Below are 26,333 nucleotides of genomic sequence, written 5' to 3'. Positions count from 1 at the left end.
GTTGTTAGCAGTCTATCTGGTTCAAGGTTCTGACACTAAACCAGGTGTGTTGGTGCAGGCCTATAATCTCAGAGACTGTGGAGACTCAGCAGGAAGACCATGAGTTCAAGTCTTGCCTGGGCTACCAAACAAGTTCAAAGCCAGTCTGGGTCATTCATCAAGACCCTATCTCAAGTTTTCAAACAATTGTAGACAGGTGAGAAGTTCAGAGCGTAAGGGTGCTTGCCGCCAAGCATGGCACCTGACACGATCCTAGAACCTAGTGGAAGGAGAGAACCAACTCTTGGAAGTTGTCCTCTGACCTTCCACATGTATGTCATGACACACAGAAACACCCTCACAATAATAAATAAAAATAAACCCACTAGCCGCGCGGTGGTGGCGCGCGCCTTTAATCCCAGCACTCGGGAGGCAGAGGCAGGCGGATCTCTGTGAGTTCGAGACCAGTCTGGTCTACAAGAGCTAGTTCCAGGACAGGAACCAAAAAAGCCACAGAGAAACCCTGTCTTGAAAATTTGAAAAATAAAATAAAATAAACCCACTAGAAAAAGTACAAAATTTTAAAATCACAATTCTATCTTTGTTTCTTTGTTTTCTCTGTGTAACAGCTCTGGAACTTGCTCTGTAGACCAGGGTGGCCCTAAACCACAAAGATCCGCCTGCCTCTGCCTCCCAAGTACTGGGATTAAAGGCGTGTGCCACCATGCCCAGCTTTTAAATCATAATTTTTGACTCCCAGTATAACTATAGACTCAGGAAGAAACTCAAAACTAAAGGTACTGGGTGAAAGGTTATTGGAGGAAAAGGTACAGGGTCTCAAGACCCACAGAGTCAGGGCTCTAATCACAGTAGGAAGGGTTTAGGAAGCGCAGCCGAACACAGGCAAGTGACCACGCAACAGCAGGCAAACCCACCCTGTCTGTGCCTCATGTGCTGCTGCAGAGATACCCAGGGCCTGGGGCATGCAACAGGACCCACATCCACCTAATATGGAGGAAACAGACAAATACAGTGTAGGACAGTCTACAGGGCACCAGGCTAGAGTTCTCCAAAAGAGTCCAGTGAGGCCAGGCATGGTGGCACACACCTTTAATCCCAGTGCTCTGAGTTCAAAGCCAGCCAGGGTTACATAGTGAGACTGTATTGAAAAACAGAGGATCTAATCCAGATTAAAAGAAATTTAAGAGTAATCACAACCAATGCATTGTGTGCACTCTACTTGGGTCCTGGACATTCTAGCAGCCATAGGTGCATGCAGGAATAACTGGAGAAGCTGGCACACTGAAAGAGTGTTGGAGCTGGAGAGACGACTCAGAAATGAAGAACGCTGGGCTCTCTTCCAGGGAACCCAGGTTCTGATCCTGGCATCCATGTGGTGGCTCAGAAGCATCTGTAATACCCTCTTCTGCCCTCCATGGACACGGCATGCAGGTGGTGAACACACAGACACATGAAAAACACCCATACACATAACATACAAATTTTTTTTTCTAAAAAATTTAAAGATTGAACCCTGGAGTAGTGGCACATGCCTTTCCTCCCAGCATTTGGGAGGCAGAGGTTGGCGGATCTCTGTGAGTTTGAGGCCAGCCTGGCAAACAAAATGAGAAATTCCAGGACAGCCAGAGCTGTTATATAAAGAAACCTTAGTAAAAAAAAAAAAAAAAAAAAAAAAGAGCAGATTGGCTGAAGAGATAGCTCAGAGGTTAAGATCACTGACGGCTCTTTCAGAGGTCCTAGGTTCAATCCCCAGCACCTACATGGCAAGTAACAACTGCCTGTAACTCCAGTTCCAGGGGACCCAATAACCACGGCAAAATACCACTGTACATAAAACAAAAATAAAATAAAATCTAAGTGTTGATTTGGAAAATTAAAAAAAAAGAACAGATGTTCAGTTTCTTAAATTTAAAAATACACTGCTTGCATGAGGTGTGTTTGTGTGCACGCGTGCGTGTGTGTTGCTAGGGATTAGAGTCAGGGCTTTGTACATGCAAGATAAACACTGTATTGTTGAGCTGCATCCCCATCCCTGAGAATGCTGATTAATTTGCCAACACAGCCAGGGGTGGCTTTTGTGATGTCGGTATTTTATTTCCAAACAGCTCAGAAAAAAACAGGTGACACACTGTATATTCAGAAACAACACAAATCAGCAGAATGTGAACTATGGGATAGAGAGGTTTGTGACATGACTCAACAGTTCTGTAAATTAAAAATGTCACAATGAAGCCTTGAAAATGCAGTTGGTTTGGATGCTTCAGGACTCCAGACACCCACTTCACAGTGCACAGAGGCTCACAGGTGAACTGTCTTGGAAGCAGGACAAAAACGCCCAGTGACAAGAAACCTCCAAGGTTGCATCACGGACACCCAGGCAGTGGTGGTGCTGCCACTGGCTGAAATGGTGACCCCTTGAAGAAGCCAGGTTTTAGGTAAGGTGATGGGATGAAAGAGGAAATGTTCAACTCAGACTTTAACAAAGTCCCCAAAGTCCACACCAAGAATGAGTTATAAAGTCTTGATGTAAGAGAGGCACAAGCTTAGGTGGGCAGCAAGACAACTCAGTGGGCAAAGGTGCTTGCTGCCAAGCCTGAGTTTAATCCCTGGGACCCACATGGTGGAAGAAGAGGACTCCATGGTGGTCCTCTGACCCCCACCCCAACTCCTCAAACACACACACACACGGATGTAATTTTTAAAAAAAAATCAGAGAGAGAGAAAAATGTACAAAACTCTGGGGTTTGCAAGAACTACAGATTTCACCTCTATCTATGAGGTAGTGCAAAGCTAGGTCACCTTGCGGGGGATGGACTAGAACTGCCTTGGGAGCAGGACTAAGATGCCCAGGTGACAAGGCATCTCCAAGATTCCAGCATGGACACCAAGGCAGTGACAGTCTGACATGTCTCGGTGCTGTGCCCCATAGCACTGGCCCCAGCAGTCCCCACTGTATCTGCTTGGACCTCGCCTCAGATGCCCTGGAGAATGCATATGGGAGCGCTCTTGGGTTCTTTCTTCCCAGATGCTCATTCCCAACTGGAGCTTTCCAGGGAGAAGGCAGGCCTTAGGATTTCTAGCATTTTTTTTTTTTTCAAAAAAGGTCAAGAGCCATTTGGTGTCCAAACAGCAAGAAATAAGGAATAAAAGGCTACACAGGCAAGTCCAAACCTAACATTAAAAGCAAGAAAGATCAGACATGACCACATCAGAGACATCCATCACTGGGCAGACGCCGATCTCCACGATATGAGAGTATGTAGCTGGGAAGGGGAAAGTGGGAATCAAGGGGCAGCCCAAATGGGTATGATGTCACCAGGACGAAGCCAGATTGTCACCAAATGGAGAAAGCCGACAGTGGGTTCTACACCATCCACAGATGCACCACCCTGAACAGACCTACCCAAGTCAGCATTTCTGCCCTCCTATCAAGCTGCTTTGCAGACACACCAGCAGATCATCATGGCAGAAATAAAGTGTTCTCTCACGCCCGTCTCCTTCGGTTAGAGTCTGACCGCTGCCAAGGGGAAAGCTGAGAACTTTTCATCATCGAACACATTTGCGAAACTCATTGGCTTTTACAAACTCTTCCCCCCACACACCTGGCCTGCATGGTCTCCTCTGACCAGAGCACGCTATATCATATCCAGAAAGCGCTTACAGGCTCCCACTGGCAATGGAAAAACACCGGCAGCTGACAGAAAAGTGAAACCCCGTCTTGGCTCTGGAGAAATGGTCCCGCCAGGGAAACGCGTAAGACTATTTGATCAGATTTAATAAGCTTTAACGAAATCCAGGTGAGGGGCTCTATCTGGAAAAAACACATGACTCTCGTGAACAGCTCCAGGAAATCACTGAAGAAAGGAAAAGGATGCAGAGAAGCCCCGCGTTTGTCACCACAGGAATTGGCAGCCAGGAGTCAGTCTCCACGGAGCGTGTTTGTGTCATCCCAACTGAAGATGTCCGTCTCAGGTGTCGTGTTTTCTCTCATGTGCGGTCACACTGGACTTAAGATAGTTACATAAAACCGTGTACGTATATATTAAATGAAGTACAAGTGAAACCGCCTAGGGAATCGATGGGGCTGGGGGTGAAGGGAGGAGAAGGAGGAAGGAATATATTCAACACACAACATAGAAAAACATCTTTAAAAAACAGAAATCTCAGAATGTCTCAAGGTTGAGAGGACTTTTTCCATTCCCTCCATGCCTTGAAGCTGCCTGCTTTGTCTTAGATGTAATCAACTTTAAAATCCCCCTCCCCTTCTCTAAGACATGGTCTTACTATGTAGCCCAAGCTGGAATGAAACCCGGAATCCCCTTTCTACATCTCCTGAATGCTGGGATTACAAGTGTGTACCACCATGCCTGGCCCAAAACATTAGTTTACAACCCTACACACACAGACACACAGACGCACACACAGACACACACACACACTCTGCAAACAAGATCATCATGAAACCAACCCTAAATAAATCTAGTCTGTAATATTCTGAAGGTGGGACACAGCAACACCAGTCCTGAGAAGCAGTCCCTTGTCCCAGTAAGGCCTGCTGCATTTTTTGTGCAGAAGCACAAGGCCGTGTCTGCCACTCAGGAGAGCTTGGTCTGCCATGCGTGAGTACTCAGTGACATATAGGCACACTGTTTATAGAGCCCTAGTGTGCCCTCACTGGATTTAAGCCTGAAACCCTAAGCCCCAGTATGTGTCCCTGCTAAGAATAGGGCTCTCCAAGCCTGCGAATGCTGAGATCCAGGAAGGGAATGGTTCCCACTGTGGGAAAACCCAAAAGATGGCTCAAGGCTGCAGCCTGAGCAAACAGATCCACTGGAAATACTATTCAAGTCAGCCACAAGTTCTGCCATAGAGTCCTAAATACTCAGCACCTGGGACACAGGGGTGACCCCACCCACAAAAGCACACTAACACTTAGAGGGGGCTGCATGAAATGAAGGATTGCATTAGGTCCTTCAAGGGAGGTTTTAGCAGTTGGTGGCTAAAATCCAACTCAATTATAAAATGAATCTTCAATCTTGGGGGAGAATAAGCTAAGGGCTGCAGCATTGTGGAATCTAATGGGTTTTTTTTTTTAATTTAAATTCCACTGCCAAACATCTGTGAAATGAAACCAGCACTCCTCGATGGGCTTGCATGAAAGGGACCACCCCTGGGGTAAGAGAAGAGGTGGGGCTCAGGGGTGAGAGCTTGCCTGCACAGTCAAGGACCTGGGTTCTACACACACACACACACACACACACACACACACCCCGCTGGCCCTTTGCATGTAAAAAATAAAACAAAAGAAACACACAAAAACCAGTGATCACTCAAAACCATCAACCCTGGGCCACTTTTTATCATAATATATTTGCCAATATCAAAGGGACAGATCTGCAGGGGTAAATTGCCTGTTCACAGTTCTTCAGAAACACAGAGAGGGCTGAGGGATGAGCGCAGTAGTAGACAGCAGATGACATTTTTCAGCCTCCCAGGCAAGAGGTTTTAAATACATCAACAATTAAGGTATGGTTTCAGTAGATCTTTGTTTAAATCTATGCAGTCTCTTATTGCCCAAGCCTCATCCCCATCTCCCAAACAGAAATAACAAACCCAAGCAAAGTTTGACACATCTTTTATGTACAAACAGGCTAGTGGTACAGATGAAATCCATCTTACAAATACCTGGAGCGAATGGGAACTCTCAGCTCGAAGGAGCCTAGCCTTCCTCCCTGGCACTGCCCAGGTAACCTTCTCTTAACTGAACACTTGTGGGTTCTCTTGGGATGCCAGAAGCCCTTCTGGACCTAGGTAGGAACCCTGCCACCTCGCCACAGCGGAGAGGTGATATAACGGTCATCTGCCACCCAGGACGTGGGTGCGATTGTTTCTTCCCAAAAACTTGAGTCTGTTTCCTAGCAGTGGCCCAGAGGGAGGGGAAAAAAGGATCCCAAAACAGTATGAGGAAGTAAAAAACTCCGGGTATTTTGATTTAAAAAAAAGAAGAAGAAAATAAGAAGAAGAAAACTTGATAATCAGTAGAACCCTGTCAAGCCAATGAATCAAATTCACCAGAGGGAAACATTAGCGCTCCCTGCAGGAAGATCATTGCTTAGCACCAATTTCTCTGACTCTAGAGTTTTTCCTTTGAGCCCTTGGCTGTGAGGAGGCTGTGGGGCTCAGTTTAGCCTCATCAATGCTTTTAATCAGGAACTGAGTGTGAGGGGTGAGTGGTCACACGCCATAGAACCAATAGCAGCTCACACCACAGAGGCTCCCTGGAGGTTATGCTGCCTTGGGGACCATGAGTGACCCCACGGTCGTTTCTTCCTGGCCTCTCCAGGCTGCCAGCGTCACTCAAAGCGACGCAGATGGTTGTAGAGAGACTGCACGTAGGTGAAGACGCACATGGGGTCCGGCTTGCGGCCCATCACCATCATATCCTCCACTTCGATGAGGCGCTCACAGTTGGCCAGGTTCCTGAAACACAAAGGCCCCATCAGGACGCGGTCCCAGAGAACAACCAGCCCCCACACTGGGCTACTGTCACTGTCCCCAAACAGAATTCGCCAGGAGCCTGTGGTGTTCACATGCACACCAAAAAAGAATGGGAAAGCTCCAGAGAGCCTTGGGAGCTGCTGAGCTCTTGCCTCACTTCCAGACCCCCACAGCCACAAACCCCCTATGTAGGTCACACGGAAGTAGGGCTATTACACGCACACCACATGGCAAGTCAGCAAGAACGGAGATGTAAAATTAAAGAAAAATGATAAATTCACCCATAGGCTTCCTCAAACAGCATGCATCTATCTATTTATTTATTTAGTTGGTTGGTTAGTTAATTAGTTAGTTTTGGTTTTGGGGGATGGGAGCTTGCTGTGTAGCCCAGCCTAGCCCTAAACTCATGATCCTCCTGTCTCAATCTCCTAAATGAGGGGATTATGATCATGTGCCTTCATGCCCATCTCTGAAATAGTCTTTTAAACTTTAAAAAAAAAAAAAAGACCCAGGGGATGGAGAGATGACTCAGGGGTTAAGAACACTTGCTCTTCCAGAGGACCTGAGCTTAGTTCCCAGTGCCCACATCAAATGACTCAAAACCCATCTGTAACTCCAGGGTATCGGACACATAACCACATGCAGACATATAGACAAACACATCTATACATAATTTTTAAAATTAATAAAAAAAAAACCAAACTTGATCCAGTCAGGCATTGTGGCCCACAACTTTAATCCTAGCACTTGGAAGGCTGACACAAATGGATCTCTAAGTATGAGGTCAGCCTGATCAACATGGTGAGTTCTAGGCCATCCAGAGTTACACAATGAGACTCTATCTTAAAAACAAAGCAAAACAGATATGACTCATGGGGCTGGAGAGATAGCTCTTTCGGTGCTTGCCTTGCAAACACAAGGACCTGATGAAACTCCCAAAACCCATGTGTTTTTTTAAAAAAAACAAAAACAAAAAACAAAAAAACAGGCATGGTGGTGCATACTTGTAATCCCAGCACAGGGGGAGGGGGAGGGGAGAGGCAGTTAGAGACAAACAAATCCCTGGGGCGCACTGGCCAGCCCAGGCTGCTTGATGAGCTCCAGGCACCTGAGGAATGACACCTAAGTTGTCCTTTGGCCTACACACATGCGTGCACACACGCACACACATGAGCCACAGTAAGGAAGGTGATGTTTAACCAGAACTCAGCAAAAACATAATGCTGTTGACCCTCTGTAACCACAGACTCTGCATTCAAGGGTTCCACACACCTTATATCAAAAACACTGAAGAACTAATGCCCTTCCGTCATCTTTGGGCAACTTGCGTACATATGAACATGTATAAACAGACACATACATACACATAAATAAAAACAAATCTTAAGTACATATCTTAAAGAAAAAAGTGTCAAAGTACCACTAGAATAGCTCCTGGGGAGATGGCTCTGTGGGCCTTTTCTATGAAAGCGTGGAGCCCTGAGTTCAAATCCCCAGCACCCACATAAAAAGCTGCCCATGCCTTTAATCCCAGCACTGCAGGAGCAAAGCCAGGCAGATCTCAGGAGTTCATTGGCTAACCAGCCTAGCTGAAACCGTGAGCTGCCAGTTCAGCGAGAGACCCCGTCTCAAGTCACTAAGGAGAAAAACCACCATCGCCTACCTCGGGCATCAGCATGCACACACATGGGCACACACAAGCACACATTCATGTGTATACCTCCCCCCTCCTCTCTCTCGCCTCTCTGCAGAGCAGATAATGGGAAAAAGAGGCCTGGTTGTGAACTATAAACTGCTAGCTCAGATGCCAGCGCTGACATTCCTTCCACCCGTCCATGTTCATTTCCTGGGCAGTCAGTCAGGATCCACCTCTGCTCACCCAACTCCAGCAGGCTGGTTGGGAGGTTTATGTACCTTGCTCCCCAGAGCCCAGCCAGATGGGAGACCCCAACAGGCAAATCAGGGATCCTCAGACCCATCCCAGAACTTGTAGCCAGCTCAACGCAATTCATGCAACACTTTTACAGGCTGGCTCCCTGAGCTGCGTGCCACCCAGACAAAGACTGTAACATTAGCACGACTGAGCTCTGCTCTAGAGAGCTGGCCAGAGACCAAATGTCAAGGCGAAATGGAGACATCTGTTCCGGATCCCATCCCTGCCTCTCACCTCCCCCTGGGGCTGCAGAGGGTGACCTGTATGGGAACCCAGAGGTTACATGGAGGTGACAAGTGAGTTTGGCACTCTTTCCCCCCAAAACAGACAAAGGCTGGGCTTGGTGTCAGAGATGGAGGCATGCAAGGGTGCTCCGTGGCCAAGAATTGAAACTTCTTGAGTTCTTCAGAGGCTGGGGACCTGAGTTCATCTTCCAGTGCTATTACTTGTCATCTGGCACCCCACCCCCACATTGCCAGGGGAACCCCAGATTCCCACATACTCTCTCTCTAAAGCCTGCTACTCAGAAACCCTCAGGTGAATTCAAACCAGCCCCACATGCGTCTATAGGATCATCCCTGTCAGTGGTAGCTTCAATGGTCACTTTGATGGTCTCTCATTGTAAGTGACGACAGTCCTAAAGGACCTCTGCTTTGGAAGAGAACTCACACATCACCTTGTCCCCATGAAGGCTCTCCTTCCACGTGTTCCCCCTCCCCCAGGTCCAGGACTGTTCTGACCCCTCTGCAGGAGGCTGTGGTCACCAGGAACTCGTCCCTAAGGCACAAACGCTCCTTCACTTCCTTGTACATTTTATCTCTTATTCCCACAAGATTGTCTTTGGCTAACTTCCCCACCACAAGAAAGCCCTTCACATGTTCGAATAGAACTTCTGCACCTGTGTCTTTCCCTAATCTGAAATTTGTTTCCTTAATTGTCCCTCCCAGAGCACGGAGGAAACTCGAGTGTCTTCTGACGCCTCTCCAGCCCACTTCATGGTTACTCAGAGTTGCTGGCTTGTTCCAGATGTTTCTGACCTGTGCAAAAGACACCAAACAAACCCCTCCTTCTTCTAGAGGCTTCGAACACGCTCCAGCCAATACCCCATGCCCTCCCCAGGAAGCAAGTCTTCCAAATAAGGGTAGCCACAAAAATGGAAGGCAAGGCCTCACCCTGGTGTCACCCTCTACTGCCCTGATGGCAAGGCATGGACAAGATGCTGGTCTTCCCTGCAGGCAAACAGAGAACCAGTCCCCACCCCATCCCACTGCTGTTTCTAAGTTGAGCAGATGCGGGCGGATGCAGTTTCTAAGAAAGAGATTCTCAACATGCAACATGTAGCCACCAACTCTCAGCACTTTCTCCCCTAACCCACCTCTGCCCTTCACTCTCTTCCCTCTCTGAGGAACTCCAAATCTTCCAGCTTCCAGGCCCAACACCTTGCCTTTGATGCCATCGTCTGGCCCACAGCTGACCCTTAGGGACACTTTCCTTTCACTCCAACTTGCCCCTGCTGATAGAACATGCTCCTTCAGGGACACTGTGGTACCAGCTACAATGGCAACAATACTCCTCCAACTGCCAAATAGGAAAGCACAGGGCACTTGCTTGAGTGTGTGGCAGCCAGCCACCTATCTCTCAGGAGACAGAATACAAGACAGTGACAGTTACTGCTAACTTTTTTATCAAAAGATACAAGTCTCAAAGTCATAGAGGCCCCAATTGGCCTTTACATTTCTTAAATGTGCTTTTGTTAAAATGGCCCGTGCTTATTTTAAATAATCCAAACTACATGGAAAAGTCCACAGAGCTCAAGTGATGTTTGAAGTCACCTGAAGCAAGGATGACACTAGCTTACTAATATGCACCTTGCAGGGTTTCTTTTACTCTTTATTGTATCTTCAGCTACCCCAGGCCATGGAGGAGGGGCTAGGGGTAATTTTTGAGACTGTCCTAAATGCAGACCAGAGGTGGGACTGCTGCCTCTTGTCTTGTTTTAGACGGAGACACATGGGCACTACAAATAGCGCTCAAGCCCCTTCTGCTGGGTGTAACCGGAGAGCAGGCGCATTCCACGCAGGGCAAGTGGGAAGCCCTGGGCTGGGAGTGCTGCGGCTTCCTGCGCTATGGGCAGGGGTGGGAAGGAAAGGTGCAGAAGGGTCAGCCACCCGCCCTGCTTTGCCCCTTCCATAAAAGGAGCTGGTCTGCCCCTGTTCCAAGCCCTGAACACCTGTCAGGCAAGGGATGCTGTTGCTGTCAGCAAGGAATCACTCACACAGATTAGGATTCAAGGAACGGCTGGGCCCAGAAACTATGGAGGGGAGGGACGAGCAGCATTTTGTGCCCTAAAGATACTTGCTCGTAAGTTCTGGAAGCACCTCCTTTCCTAGATGAATAGTCTGAGAACATGAACAGGTCTTTTCTCTTTTGAGGGGACAAAGGGGGGCATTGAGACAGGGTCTAGCTGTCCTAGAACTTGCTCTGTAGACCAGGCTGGCATTGAACTCACAGAGATCCACCTGCCTCTGCCTCCTGATGGCACCCACCACTACACCCAGTCCAGTCCTTTCTCTTCTAAAGGTCATGCCTTGGTTGGACACCAGGCTCCTCTCAGCTGCCTGCTCCTGAAACAGTCTTTTCGAGCCATCCTCCGCATTAGTGGCTCCTGATGACTTTCAAGGGTACCATGTATTCACTGAGATGTTGCTGGCTAACCCAAGGTGCTGACGTTGGCTCCAATAATCTTAGGCAGGTATCCCATGCAGCTTTTCCAGTTAGCTACTGTCCAGGAAACTAGGGATCCAAGCAGCTGCCTTCCCAGGAGGCCCTGGGGAGCAAGCCCACCTCCACAGACTCTCTCCCTTATACCTGAGAGATAATCTCACAGATGACTCATAAGGGGAGGTCCCTTCCCAGGCTTTGAGTAAGCTCCCCACACAGACCTGCCTCTGATGGCCCTCCCCGCTCTTTGCAGTCAACAAAAACAAAAAACAAAACAAAACCCAGAATTCACCTCAGAGGTTCCATCACACCCTGATCCCCTCCCCAAATGGGAGCAGACTCAGGCCACAGGGAGGCAGGGCCAAGGTCCTATCCTGCTGTTTGCTTGGGGAGAGAAGGGAGCCAAAGCCTGGCCCAGCCACCACCCTCCCCCCAAGTTGAGAATAGAAGAAACATCTGTGTGGAGTCTGGAGCCTGTGCTCACAAATCTCCTGCTGGGAAAACAAGTCCTGGAGACACTCTGCCTAACTGCCCAGAGAAGCTGTGTTCCTTAGAACCTGGGGCACAGGGGCACTAACACATTGCTCAAGACTGTCCCTCTCCCTACCACAAGCCAGTTGGGTCCTGGGATACAGGTGACCAAGGGTGGTCAGGGCATGCTGGCATTGCTTAGCCTTCTAGGCTTCAAGAATTCTGTAAGTCAAGCCTGACCTCTCTGACCAAGGTTGAATTTTAGGTTACCTATGAGGAGCCCTGATCCCATACATTCTTGTCTGATTTTTGACAGCCGCCATTCCTGAGTTTCAAGCAGCTGGGCCTCTTCCTATGAACCACCCCTCCCAGCATCATGCCGCGACACTTGGCTTGAGTCCACCATCGTCTGGATCCAGTTGCATAACACACTCGCCCAAGCTGTTTCTGCTATTAGGATGACAGCTAATCCCAAGCAGCCAAGAAAGGGAAGGCTTTGAAAGTACACAAGGCGTTCCTCTGACCCCAAAGGGACCTAGAATCCAAATCAACACAGCAGGCATGGGCCCCTATCCCCAAGCCTCAGGTTGAGGAACTCCAAGCCATGGCGACCATTCTGCCCCTATAGTGAGCATTTCTACCCTAGAGAGGGACAGGGGCTGTGGCTCCAGGCAAGCTTCCAATACCAAGCATGGGTTATTAGGTCCTTTGTCTCCATCCCCTCCTTCCCTGTCCAGGCTCAGGTCCTAGTTTAGAAGACCAGGACTAGGTGCTTGGGCCGGAAACAGAATGAAGATAGCAAGGAAAACCTGAGCTGGAGCCTCCCTCAACCCCATCACTTGAGGACAAATGAAGATGGGGAACCCGAGGGCTCAACCAGGACAAATGTGGTCCCTCAGAGGCCGCAACATGAGGCACAAGGCATAATGAACAGTAACTCCAGAGCTGCCTTTCCTTCTCTCCACTCTTCAGAAAGCGACAGGGAGCCCTCAGGATTACTGTCCGTGTTCTCTGGAGCCTACGATGATGCCCTGGGGGCACAGACAGAGTTTCTCTGAGCAGGCCCCTCACAGCAAGGTCACAGTGATCCAGATGCATCCTCACGTCCACAGCTTAGATGGTCTCAGGCAGTCTCAACATCCAGCAACAGCGGGCCCAGGGTTTATAGCACTCTCCCCCAACTAACCCCAGAGTACTACACGGAAGGCAGATACCAGGGTTTGAATATGGTTGGTGTTCACCCGAACTCACCCCAAACTGTGCTGAGGCACAGGCCTTAAGGGAATGGTGTTGAGAGATAATGTGGCTTTGGAGAGGGTGCTGCCCCACCGCACCTGCCCCCCCCCCGTCTCCTATTCCTGCCCCCACCCTCAGAGTCTTTAGAATAAGCACACCCCATGACTGTTCTCTGTTGTTAATTCGACTGGATTTAGAGTCCCCACGGCAGCACACCTCTGGGTGTGTCTGCGAGAATGTTTCCACAGAGGTATAACCGAGAAGAGAGGATCCATCCTGAATGTGGGTGGCTCGGCCTTACGGGCTGGGAGTCCCCAGACCAAGTAAAACGCACCAAATGCATGGAGGACCAGAATATTTCTCTCCCTCTCTCTCTCTCTCTCTCTCTCTCTCTCTCTCTCTCTCTCCTTCCTTCCTGCCTGTGGTCACGTGACCAGCTGCTTCATACCCCTGTTGCCTTTGCCTCCTTCAAACTGCGAACCAATAAAGAAATAAATAAATAAATTTTGAAAAAAGAAAAAAAAATCCTTTCAAACCTTCTTTCCTTGGATGTCTTTATCAGATATTTTGTTGTTGCAATAAAAAAGTAACTAATACACGCCCTGCCCACCTGGAATACACGCCCTGCCCAGCTGGAATACACGCCTGTGTCCCACAGGGTCCTGACAACTCTCATGAGCTGAGGGTTGTTGCTCTTAGCCAAAAACCAGATCCCAAACGGGTTTTCCAAGCACATCCTGATTCCAGAATTGCACTGCCTTCCCCCGGGTCCTCTCCTATGAGTGGGACATACAAGACAAGTGTCATGGTTTGAATATGGCTTGCCCCCACCCAAACACATGTTGAGGCTTGATCCCCGCTATGATGGTGTTGAAAGGTGGTGGGGCTCTTCAGAGTCATTAAATCGTCAGGAATCCACCCTTATGCAGGGATTAATGTGGTTCTCACAAGTGGGTTAGTTATCTCAAGAAGAGGTTGTTACAAAGTGCCATGTGCCCTTTGTCCCCTCCTGTCTGGCACAGGTGACACCTGGCCTTTGGCTTTTCCATCAGGAGCTGAAGCAACATGAAACCTTCACAGAAGCCAAGCAGACCCCAGCACCATGATCGTGAATGTCCAGCCTACAGCCGGGCATCAAAATAACCCTCACCTAGCTTCCAATGTTCTGTTACAACAACCAAAAAACAAGAGGTAATCTCACAGTCCATGCTATGACAGTATTTAGGGAAACATAATCTACTTTTCAAATATACCAGGCAATCCCAGTTCCCTGCTGAGGACCTTCCCAACAACAGCCTGAGAGGATGTACACAGTGCCCCGGCCCCACTGCCCCTCAAGCTCTGTCTGTGGCTGGTTTTCCACACTGTACAGCAGAGGTTAAACACCCCAGCAAGGAGCAGGGCACAGCAGAAACAGCTCCAGCACCGAGTAATGTGTGGGCCTGGGCACATCTTTCACCAACCTGTCTTCCCATTAAGATAAGAGACAGACAGACTGGGTGGCCTCAAGGCCCCCCGGTTCACTGTAAAGTACTGTCCTGTGTGTCCTGACCTTACCCAGGGCAGAAGTTGTGCTCAGGGTCTAGGCTAGGACCAATAGCCAGCGGGACCGGCCATACTTACTCAGCCATGGTGAAAGCCAGTTCAAAGTTCTTCTGCCGCTGGGTGGGGCTCAGCGCATTATAGTCAAAGGCATCGGGAAAGAATGAGTGCACCAGGGCACAAAAGGCCATGCCATCGCTCCAGCTGGAGGAGAAGTTCTGCAGGTCCACATGCTGCAAGCAGGGAGAGTGGAGGTCAGCAGGGACCCCCACTCCTGACAACCCCATTCAACTCTGAGCAGATTCTCCAGCCTCAGCCCACTGAGCAACAAACGGTTGCTGCTGCATTCACCCTTGAAGTGCGCTACACCCGTCTGCTCAGGTAGAATTCCTAAGCATGTGTTGTGGGTGGCTTGGGTACCGCTCAGAAGGCATGAGTCCTCCGGCTCTCATCCCTCCCCAGCCTGGCAGGATCTTCCCCCGCTGGCGAGATCAGGCGAGATGCCCGGCTTGCCTTGGCCCACTCACCTGGTAGCCCACGGTCTTGCTACGGCACCACTCTAGCAGGATCTGCTTGATGCTGCTGGCACTGGCCACACCGAAACTCTGGGACCGCTTTAGTTTGGCCCTGGTCTCACCTTTGCCCCTGTGGAGAGAGGGCAAGCCTGCTGTGGGAGCCAACAGAGAGGACATTCCTATACCTTCTGGTCAGTACTCAATCCACATGCTACAGCTGTGTCCTCAGCCCAGTGCCGCACACCAGCCATGCAGCCTCGTAGCCACACCCAGCTTTCTAGGACCCCTGTGAAGAGTCCCACATGAAGCAGGGATCCCTGGGTAATCCTGAGACCTTTGAATGGCATGGACCCACCACCCTCTTCCTGAACACCCTTTCCATCCCTTCCATCCTGCCTTCCTTCTAGGCTTCCGTAGTACCCAAAGGCAGGATACATCGGATTCTTCACTAGGACTGAAGAGCATCACAGAAGCACAGGCCGTGGCCTGCACTCAGCGGGCATCAACACTGACAAGAGCACCGAATAAACGTGCAAAGGAGGTGTGGTCTAAGGACCTCATCTCTAGTAAGGAGCAACTGGCGAGGGCCTGGGTCCCATGGTGTCATTTCCTCAATCCTTAAGCAAAGCCAGCCGTGCAGCTAGGCCTCCCCTGTCAGGCTCCCAGGTCATGCCCAGAAAATGAAAAAGCAACAATTCAAGGGCAAGGGTGGCCTAGGAACACAGAGGGACCAGAAGACAGGGCTGTCTGCAAATGGAGGGGAGCATCTCTCCCTTGCCTGGCCTGGTCCCAAGCCCACAGCCCTCTTCTCCCTACAAAAGGAACTCCTCAACCTCAGTCACCTCTATAAAATAGCCCTGACCTTGAGTTCTGCCTGAGAAACCTGATCTCAGAACACCCCACCAGGAAATAGCCAGAGCCCAGCAAGACTCTCTACGCCCTGCCTGCGTGACCACGGCTGTGGTTGGGCCCACTCTGAAAGCCCATCAAGCTAGTTTGGGAGTGAGTATCCATACTTGCTTGCTGTATCCTGCTCCCACTTCTCAAACAACGCCTTCCGAGCCTGTGCCCCTGAGGTACGAGGCAGTGTCTGCGACCTCACCAATTCCCTGCGTCGCTCTCCCTGGCGAGGGGCCTGAGTCATCGCTGGAGGCTGCGAGGATGGGGGTGACTGTGGTGGGGTCACCAGTGGAGGGCTACGGAGAGAATCATGAAGTCAGGAACACAGAACTGGCCCTCACTAGGCCCTCCGCTGGGCCCCAGGTGGAACGCAAATACTGAGTGTCCATCAGTGAGGCAGACAGCCTATACCTATGACAGACCCCTAGACCTCGGAGGGGCAGTGGGGGGAGCGGGTCCCACCTGCTCAGGTCCTAACTGGTTTTGCAGGTTTTCTGAACTGAGCAGCAATTGGTGGCATACCTGGCCAGTGAGCCCAACTAGGGAGGTAGAGTGGGCCCCTCTCAAGGCACAAGAGCTACCCCTTGGTGTCAATGCCTGGGGAGGGCAAGGGGTATACTCAGAGTCAGAGCCAGGTCCCCTCCTCCTCCACATTTAGATAGGACCCTCTTTGTTCTCACCCTGGAACAATCTGCCAGGAAGTCTCAATTCTCCTTTTATTATTAAAAAAAAAAATCCATCTTGCTTGCTACCCTGCCCCCATTCTCACGTCCAGTGAGTCAACTCAAGTTAGGCTTACCCCAAAGGAAGACCCTGCTCTTCCTATGGCAGAAAGTAATTCATTAAGAGCTCCCAGCCAGAATGGAAAACAGAAAGTCAAATGTCATCCTTCCCACCTCCCAGAGAAGCTGAGACCCCGGCACACACCACACACACACACACACACACACACACACACACACACACACAAGTGCGCGCATGCATGCCTGAAACTTTTTAATGGATTTGCTTTGCAGACCAGAGAAGCTAACCAATCTGCAACTGAGCCTATGCCTACTAACCTCCTTGGTCACCTCCCTCCCAGCTGCAACCCCACCTGCCAGTCCACTGCTCTAGTTCTGCAAAGTGAGCCCAGACAGTCAGCCCAGAGAGAGCTCCACAGCTCAGTCCTAGGCAGAGCAGAACAGCCGGGGCAGCCACACACTCACCTGTCCTTGTGATTGCCTGCTGTCACCGCTCCATACCCAGAGCCAGACAAGGACCGCATGAAAGAGGAATTTTTCTCTATAGGGCCAAAGAAAGACAGAAACAGGGAATGTGGTGGCAGAGGTGGGCTGGGGTCTGACCTGAGTATCCTGCCAACCCCCACCCGGGCACTGTCCTCTCTCACCCACCCTGCGGCGGGATTTGGTCCCCAAACCACTCTCCCTTCATACCAGTGGGACTAGGAGTCCAGGGGCTGATGGCCTCGCTAGGGCTGGGGCTGAAGGCGCCCTGAATGGCGGCAGATGTGGGTGACAGAGCTGAAGCTGAGGTCTCCCCAGAGAATTTCTCAGAGACTCGGGTGACAGCTGTGACCGGCTGGTGGGGCAGCCGCAAGGAGAGGCTCACAGGACGTGGCCTAGGGGGCTCTGGGGCTGAGGAGGTTTGGACCTCCGAGGATCCATTGGCTGAACCTGTAACATGTGACCAAACAAGATAAGTCAGCTAAGGCGGCCACAGGAGCCTCAGATTCCCCTACTTTCAGGCCAGGAGGGTTTTTTTGGCTCTCTTGAGTCTTCCTCCCAGCTCCTTCAGGAAGCCTCTGACTACTCCAGCCTCGCTCACCTCCGTTACCATGTAAGTCTTACAGAGCCGCTCAGACCTGATTCTCCTCAACTTCCCCAGATGCCAGCTCAGTAAATCTAAATTGCCTGTCAGTCCACCCACTTCTAAGAACAGACGACTTCTCAGCCTCTGCTTGCTTTCTTCCAGAAATAGGGAAGCTCGCTCCCTTGAACTCCCATTTCTCTGTATATTTTATTTACTTTTTGTTTTGTTTTCTGAGACAGGGTCTCACTAGGTAGCCCCGCCTGTCCAGGAACTCACTCTGTAGACCAGGCTGGCTTCAAGCTCACAGAGATCCGCCTGCCTCTGCCTCCTGAGTGCTGGGATTAGAGGTGTGTGCCACTGTGCCTAGCTCTCTTTATTTTAAAAGTTTCCCTTGCAGTCTCTCTGCCCGGTGGGGTTCAGTCTCAAGCACCTGCCCCCAGAAGCAAGAAATGACGGGCACAGATGCCTGAACCGCTAACCTAGCCAGCCACCTCCCTTCTGCCGTGGGGTCCTACCTGCACCCAGCTGGTGTCCGTTCTCCATGATGCACGAGTTCGAAGTTCGTCTCACCTCGAGATCACAGGCTTCATCCTGTTCCACGCTCTGTGGAGGCACCAACACCACTACCCATCAGTGGGAACCAGCTGCCCACCACAAAGCCCCATCAACTGCCCACCCTAAAGGTACTTCCCCAAACCCCTTCTGGCTCGGTGGTGAAAACCTCCTTCATTTGGGGAAGAAAGGATCCCCCCAGAAGGTACAATGAGCAATGGTTCAGAGGAAAAAGATGAATCCATCTAGTTTCAGAAACTTGCACAACCTGAGAGGCTCATCTCAGAGCCCAAGAAGGCTGAGGATAAAGGCTACAAGTTCAGAAGCAGTGTGTTAGGGATGAATGCACACACACACACCAGATGATTAGTGGGAGGCACAGGCTTCTGTACCCCCCAGCTAGGACTATCCACATGGAAGAAGCTGAAATGGTAAGGTGCAAGGTTCTTTAGAACCAAAGATGGACAAGGAGCCAAATAAGGCTCCCTGCGGCTTTTCTGCTAGGCACAGAAACATACGAGTTCCCCCAGACATACAGAGTGTGCAGATCTGGTTGGCTCTACACACCCTCCAGCCTCCGAGGGCTACAGCAGGGCTGGGACACAGGAACAAACCAAGAGAAGGGTGTCAGAGGAAATCCTGGGGTCTTCGGGGCCATAGCCCATCTTCTCTGGGTCTTGGATCAAGAGCAGGCACAGACTATGCAAGTGGCATTTGGGATTTGAGCATCTAGCAAACATCAGTCCCATTTTACAGATGCTACTACCCTCAGGGTTCAGAGAAGGGTACCCACTGCCTATGGAAGTTATTGGGGTGGTGAGCAGTCAGAAAGTGTAGCCAGAGGAGAATGCCTCCACCTCTTTCCAGCAAAGGTGTGACGGGCTCAGCAAGTCTAGGGACCTGAGGTTAGGGCAATCAGCCCAGCAAGGGGGACAGAAGCTGTCCCTAACCTGGAATTCTGCTAAAATCCCATACTGGGTAGCTTGAGTGGTGAGCTAGCTGGGCCTCTCCAACCCTTCCAGGCTATTCTATTCCTGATCCACAAGCTTCCCAGACAACAATTTGTCCCTGACTCCGGAGGAATCAGGTCCTCCTCTAGCCAGTGTTGGAGGTGCCCACCATCCAAGTGGGGAACTGGGCAAGCAGGTACACAGACGGTACTGAGTCTGCTTGGGATACCTAAAGCAGTCTGCCTCCCAGGGACAAAGAGGGTTCTCTGAGGCAATGTACCCAAAGCAAGTCCTCAGGGAGCTAGGCACTAATGACAGAAGCTATTCCCAGGAGAATGATTGGTGGCACAAAAGCAGGGAGGCAGAGAGGCCCCAGTGTCGGGATCCAGCATGATTCTGCAGCTCAAGCTACTTGTCTAGAGTCTTTGGACTTAAAGCGGTGTGACTTAGGAACACACTTCAGACCCAGCAAAGGTGGCATTAAAGAGGACAGATAACATGTCGACCCCACAGTCCCTAAAGAGGAACTGGGGACAAAGGTGTGAGAAAGCCAAGGGCAATGCTTTGGAGAAAAGGGAACCTGGCTGGCAGAGTGAGCCCATGTGAAGGGAGGCAGGCCACCAAACCTCTCCGGAGCTCAGGCTCAGGGCTTGAGGGATGATAAGGTCTGCTGAGGAATATTGGAGAAGAGTAGGCAAGGATTTCGATTCTGGGCAAGATGGCGTAAGGGGCACCTGAGACATCAGGTAGCATATCTGAGACCAAGTGTAAAACAAAGGAAGGATGGGTGATCAGGAAGCAGTTATGGCCTCCACCAACTTCTGGGAGCCTTGCAGATAAGCACCTGCATGTCAGGGAGCAGAGAAGGCTGTCAGCCAGGAGAAGAGAGAACACAGCCAGGAGGTGGGAAGAAACCCAGTAGGAGGCTGAGAGAGCCAGGGAAGGAAGCAGTTCCAAAGGGAGCCTGAGGTCAAGAAAAGGAAAGTCAAGCTGAGAGAAGGTGCCCATTGTGTCTAGCCAAGGAGAGGTCACTAGTGATGGCAGAAACTGAATCAGAGGTGTGGAGGGCAGGGGAAAAGATAGGTTGGGGAGAAGCTGAGGGAGGGATCCACGACCCTCTGCTGCATATACTCCCCCAATGGCAAGTCCTGATCACGTGAGAAGCTAGGGAAGGGGACCCCAGTTTTCCCAGGGTGGACAGGCAGGGCCACACTCACAGGCTAACAGACTCTGGTAAAATGAGGTAACCATCTGTAGGGTGGTGTCCTGGGGAGGCAACAGAGGACGGAACCCAGTGCCCCAGGTTTTAGACAAGAGACCCCCTCAATCGCTGATCTAAGAAGGGAGAGGCAAGCCCACCCTCAGGATCACAGGATAGGAAAGCTGGTGTCTCTTGCACTCCAGAACTTGTGGGGAGAAGCACCCCTAGAAGCCTGGTGCTAAGTCAGCAGTGGGAAGAGAACCAGTCATTCCAGCTGGAAGCCCAGCCTCCAGTCACCAAGGCCAAGCAAGATGCAGCTCTGGGGTCTCTGTATCCCCCACCCCACCCACCCCACTCTTGTCCAACAGGTTCCGCAGGTCTAGAAAGGGGCCTCAAAGGACAGACTGATGGTGAAGTCATTTTCCCAGGAATGCAAGTATCTACAACCACCCCCCCCAAGACACCTGTCACTGTACACTGCGGGTCCCCACCCCCACGGTACCCCAGAGGACTGGACAGAAGTAACTTCACCATCTCAGTATTGGCCAGAGTCTTGCTAAGGGGTCTCTACAAAGAGGGGGGTGGGGTATAGGGCTGAGCCAGGACTCCAAGGTTCCCCTGCTTCTGACTCCCCTGGTCCCAAACTGCAACCACATCTGGCCTGAGAAAGGGCTCTCTGCTAGGCTTCAGGCCAAGGGGCTATTCTAATACAACCTCTAACCCATCACCATACAGAGGGAACCCAGCCTGGTGTAGTAGAAAGAGGCTCTGGATCTCACACAGAGGCTGAAGGCAGTGATCAAATTAACATTTGAGGTCAGGGGTCTCTTCCTGCCAACCAGGGCTCTGTCCACAAAGCACCCTGGCCTTGCAGAGGGTAACTCGTGACAAGTGTTATATCCCAGGGGATAAGCCCCACTGGAGGCATCTCAGCCAGATGGCAGGAAGAAAAAGGCACAAAGCCAGAAATGAACACCCAGTGGGACTTCCACAGGTGGCAGATCCCGGAAAGGAAAGGCCTGAGCCCAGCTGGGCTGAAGAAAGCTCTTCTCCCAAGCCTATGGCCACCCTGAGGCTGCTAATCTGTTCCCCAGGTAGCCACCGCCTTCCTCTGAGGCAGCGGGGCCCAGTAGCGGCTGCGGGAACCCTCTGTGTGCTTACACCAGAGCAGAAATCCCAGGAGAGCCCCAGGGCTGGGGATGGGTCCTGTTGCGCTGGCCTCCTACTCCCACAGTCTCAGCTCCATTTTAGGGAAGGGGAGGTGCCCGATGAGGGAGCCCAGGCCTGGGAATTCGGCGGGGGAGGTGGGGATGAGATAAATGTGGCTTCAGGGGCCGAGAGATGGGACCCTCTTGTTGAAAAGTTGTTGACAGTTCTTTTGAGGGGAAGAAATAGCATTGCAAGAGAGAGCCACGGGGACACAGGAACTCACATGTGGGCTCAGCACAACCCATATAGGGCAGAACCCCTCTCTAGGATGGATAAAACTACTGCCCCAGCCCATCTCCACTCACGCCACAGCTTTTGAGGACTCCATCCAAAGTCTCCCCAAAGCATTAAGCCCCCTTATCACACTGGCTCTGGGAAAGGCAGGCAGATAAGGGGAGTCTGCTTTCTCTCACCACGGAGCCTCTGACACCCGGCTCTTGGCAGTTATTACCAAAGGACTGTATTGCTTTGACCATGGGGACCCAGAGGCTCCAGCTTAGCCGAGGATGACATCTCCAGGGAACAATTCACTGCCAGCCTCCTGGGCCTACGTCTGACCTCGGGTTGCAGCCATCCACCTTAGCCTTCTTGGGTCCCTCCTCCCAGATGGACAACAGCAATGGCTCTTCAGACAGTTTTGTTAACCAGATCAGCTAGCCCGTTCACTGCGCTGGACCAATAGGCTAGGCCAATTCCCCTTGGCTTATTATTTTACTTTTGATTATATGTATGGGGTGGGGCGGGTGCCAGCGCCTGCAGAGGACAGAGGCATTGGATCCTCCTGGAGCTCGAGTTACAGGCAATTGTGAGCTGCCTGGTGTGGGTGCTGAAAATGGAAGTCAGGTCCTTTGCATGAATACCATGTACTCTTTTTTGTTTGTTTTTGTTTTTTTCTGAGACAGGGCTTCTCTGTGTAACATCCCTGGCAATCCTGGATCTCACTCTGTAAACCAGGCTGGCCTCGAACTCAGAGATCCACCTGCCTCTGCCTCCTGAGTGCTGGGATTAAAGGCATGCGACGCCACCACCCACCCAGCTCACACTTTGGTTTAAACACAGGGAAACTGAGGCCCAGCTGAGAGTAAATGTCTTGAAGTCTCTCCTGTCGGCTCTAAGCTAAGTGCTTGTCTCTCAAACTTCCTGCAGAATCCCCCCCGGTAGTTTCACCAGACCGCCCTGTCCTCTCCCTCCTCCAAGGCTTCCTTGATCATCTCACCGGTGGTCTTAGTCACATGCCAGCCATTAAGGTTGTGTGTTCAAAAGTGGATGAACTGATCAACCCCTTCAGCATATTTCCATGCTGAGTACAACCCACCTCTTGTCCCATTGCTTCCTCGAAAGGAGGATAGAATATCTGCCTCCACAAGGTCTGGCCACAAACCAAGAGGGGCAGCCACCACTGGTGTGTAATTACCGGATGAGACCCTCACACCAAGGCCCCTGCCACAGACATGGAAGATAAGAAACTACACAGCCCTTCTTCAAGCACCGATTCGGGACTCTTTATCATCCTTGTTCATGACCAATCCGTACTCTCTACCACCAACTAGCTCAGAACCTATGTGGGTGCTCCTGTAAGGGTGGACAGTCATAGTCCATCAGGGAGTCAGACAAAGGGAAGTAGCCTCCGGTCCAAAGAGCTGGTGACCACGGTCTGTGCAGCCTCTAGGGCCATCCTCCACTCAGGATGCTCAGTTATACTTGCTGCTCGCTGTCCCAGGGCCTTTTCTCAGGTCCTCAAACTATTCTGCAGCTCCTGGGCCTATGTCCTCAATCCCAACAGGCTGAAGCATCCTTCCAGACCCCAGCCTCTTCCGAAGTCTCCCCAGCACAAGTCTCTGCCTCTGTTTCATGCCTGCTGACTCCTACTCTGGGACTCCCGTCCCAGACAGCTCGCCCACACCGCACAGCCTCGACTCAGACTCATCCTTTCTGCTTGGACCATCGCAGTTGTCCATGGGGCTTATTTCCTAGAACTGAGACAGTCTCTCTTAGAGGGAACGGGAAAGCTCATAAAATTTGGGAAAGTCTCTGAACATAGGAGGCTTGGAAGCTAAGAGAGTTAAAGACACACCAGGTCCTTCCCTGAGGTCGTATGCACAGTAAACAACTGAAGAGGAAAGGAGTCTCTGGTGGAGCCGCAGCCCCATGGATGCAGCTTTCATGAGTCATCACCCATGCTAGTGTGGGCTTTTGATGTTACAGCTGCCTTTGAGTCACCCATGCGCCATGCTCCTGTAAATAACCCCAATAAACTAATTGGTCCGCAAGCCAGTCTTGGGTGCTCTCTTTTGAGACAAGAGATGTTGTTCACGCCTCCTGGGAAAAAGTCACAGGCTCATCTCTGTTCACCCTCTGCCGTTACAAAAGAGTGTTAACACGAAGACGAGGTGTAGCAGGCACATGTGAACTCAGAGTGGCAGTTTTACTCTAGGGACATGTGACTCATTCCACTCCGAGGACAGATTTCTAGACACTTGGTCTTGAAACACTGGGACACCAGCGTTGCCCCCACACAGCCTATCTCCTCTGCCTAACACCAAGGGCTTTCAGGACTCAGGCCTCCCTTACACACCTGAAGGCTCCGCTCTGGCATGTGAGCACTTTTGGCCACTGCGAGGCAACATGCACAGAGCCCACTTGCAGCAGGAGAGCAACACCAGAGCCTCCATCATCAGGCCCTCCGCAATACACACTGCAGAAGGACAGAGTCTGGACCAGGGCAGCTCCGCTCACACTATTGCCGCTGCTCAGTCTGGAGCCATCTCCACCCAGGCTGAGACCTCCAAGGGCAAGGATTTATCTGGTCCCCTCCTGACCAAAACCCACACAGATCTGAGGACCAATGAGAATACACTAAGGCAGGGGATAGGAGCAGGGTACCGAGACCCAGGCCCCAGAAATCCACCCCCAAAGCACATGCCGGGTCAAGATGGAATATCCCACCTAAGGGTCACTGTACACACCATGGAAACATTCTAATCAGGCCCTGCCACTCCAGGAGGCCGTGCCCAAAGTAGTAAGACTGGTTCACGCCAGCCTCTGCCCAGTCACTGACCCCAGAAATCTAGACACAGCTCAAGGCCAGTTCCCCCCTCTCTGTTCCTAGTAAAGGATCTGCCCCCTGCAATGTGAGTTTTCCAAACACAGTTGCTGAGCAGCCTGGACCAGACTGCAACCCTGAATACCCACACACACCGGCAACTCAATCGGGGTTAATCTACAACCTAAGCGGTCAGGCCCCAGTGAAGCAGCAACACCGGACGCGTGAATAGAGCCGATGTAGGGGGCAGGTAAGGGGTGCTGATCATTCCAACTAGCAGGTGAGGGCTCAGGCGACTGTGAACCATGAAGGTCCGAACCTTGGTGTCCAAACTCTTAAGGTCATGGGACAGAGGGGTGAGGGCAACTTTCAAGGCAAACACCACCTGGCTCCAAAGAAGGGGGCGGTGCAAGACAGGTGCAGAGGGCCGACTAAAACAATGTTTCTCCTGTTCGTTCCAGCTCCGGGGAGCTGCTGTAACCCCAAGTTACCAAGACCCAGCGGCAGGTGGAGGCATAGCTCTCAGACCAGAGGCCGCTCGCGAGCGCACGCACTCGTAGACCAGCGGCGGCCCTAACCTACCCCATCCCACTCCCCCAGGCACGCTCCCATACGCTCACACCCGGCGCCCTGAGCCAAGGGAGATCACCTGGCTGCGACCCGACAGCGAGAAGGTGGCGTGGCTGGAGAAGCGTGCGGTGCCCAGGCGGGGCGCGCGGTCTGTAACTGCGGACGCAGGAGGGGGACTGGGCGTGCCAGGTGCAGGGGACACACCAGTCGCCAAGCCCAGAGCCTCCACCTGGCGCGTCAAGCGTTCGAGCTGCGCCTGCAGCCGCTGGTTGTCCCGCTGCAGCTCGGCCACGGTGCGAGCCAAGGGGCCGGCCAGGCGCAGCGCCTCGGCCACACGCCGCTCCACGCCGCGCTGCAGCCCCTGCATGTCCTCGTGCAGCGCACGCACCGCACCCTCCAGCGCCGCCTCGTAGCGGCCCAGCGCCTCGCGCACCGTGTGCGCCTCCTCGGCGTCGGGGGTCGACTCCATGACCGAGAGGCGCTCACTGATCCGACAGCCGGCAGGACGTGGGGGAGGACCAGCGATCAGCAGCTCCTTACGGCGACTGGCGGGCCGTGGCTGGCTGCTCCTGAGGGGCGGCTAGAGGGGCGGGAGCAGGGCGGGGCAGACCCCGAGAGCCCCGGGACTGGGCGCCGCGTGGGGAGGCGGGGCCGAGGGGGCGGGGAAAGCCCGCTCCCGGACACCCCGCCCCTAGGGACTCGCCCCGCTGGTGAGAGATGTCTGGCCCTAGAGGCAGCCGTGGCGAGCTCACTATCTCTTTTGCTGGAGTGCAGATCCACGGAGGAGTAAGGATTTCCATACATACTCCCTGGCCCGAGAGGAGTGTGTGCGACCCGGGGAAAGAGCTGGGACCCAAAGGAAGAAGGCCCTCAAATGGACGTTGCTTTAAGAACCACAACCAAGAGAGCTAAGCATTCCCTCTAGGTTCTCATCAGCAGGACTTCTCATCAGTAGGACATGGATTCTGTTTTGGTTGGTACCTTTCCCCCTGTTCAAGGAACAGCAGCAACTGCGCACACACACACACATATTCCCGGTATAACCGCTCGGACTCACCTTTGTATGCATCTCCAGTGGCCTACCCGGTACCATCCGGTTCGCAAATACCTGTGAGAGGTTCTTTTTGTTTTTTATTTTTAACAGCATTTTTTTTTATTTTAACTTATTTTATGTGCATTG

General features: G+C 51.7%; 1 protein-coding gene across 2 annotated transcripts; it reads right to left on the bottom strand.

Annotated features, from left to right (window-relative positions):
* Positions 1-5,356: 5,356 nt before the first annotated feature.
* Positions 5,357-25,678, bottom strand: Smtnl2 (smoothelin like 2). 2 transcript variants are annotated; one of them, XM_041665101.1, is made up of 8 exons: positions 25,233-25,678; positions 18,144-18,231; positions 17,253-17,492; positions 17,025-17,100; positions 15,933-16,112; positions 14,929-15,046; positions 14,483-14,634; positions 5,357-6,480 (listed from the first exon to the last, which is right to left on the bottom strand). In XM_041665101.1, the coding sequence occupies exons 1-8, from the start codon at positions 25,620-25,622 to the stop codon at positions 6,354-6,356; spliced, it is 1,371 nt and encodes a 456-aa protein (XP_041521035.1). In that variant the 5' UTR covers positions 25,623-25,678; the 3' UTR covers positions 5,357-6,353. The 2 variants fall into 2 exon arrangements, with proteins under 2 accessions (XP_041521035.1, XP_041521036.1); XM_041665102.1 differs by having other exon boundaries at positions 25,383-25,678.
* Between the last annotated feature and the right edge of the window lie 655 nt (positions 25,679-26,333).

Source organism: Microtus oregoni, unplaced genomic scaffold (genome assembly GCF_018167655.1).
Source record: "Microtus oregoni isolate MIOR12 unplaced genomic scaffold, Mior012 000015F_ref0000493, whole genome shotgun sequence".
Lineage (NCBI taxonomy): Eukaryota > Metazoa > Chordata > Mammalia > Rodentia > Cricetidae > Microtus > Microtus oregoni.
Note: the sequence above shows the minus strand (reverse complement) of the source record. Positions and strands in the feature narration are given on the sequence as shown.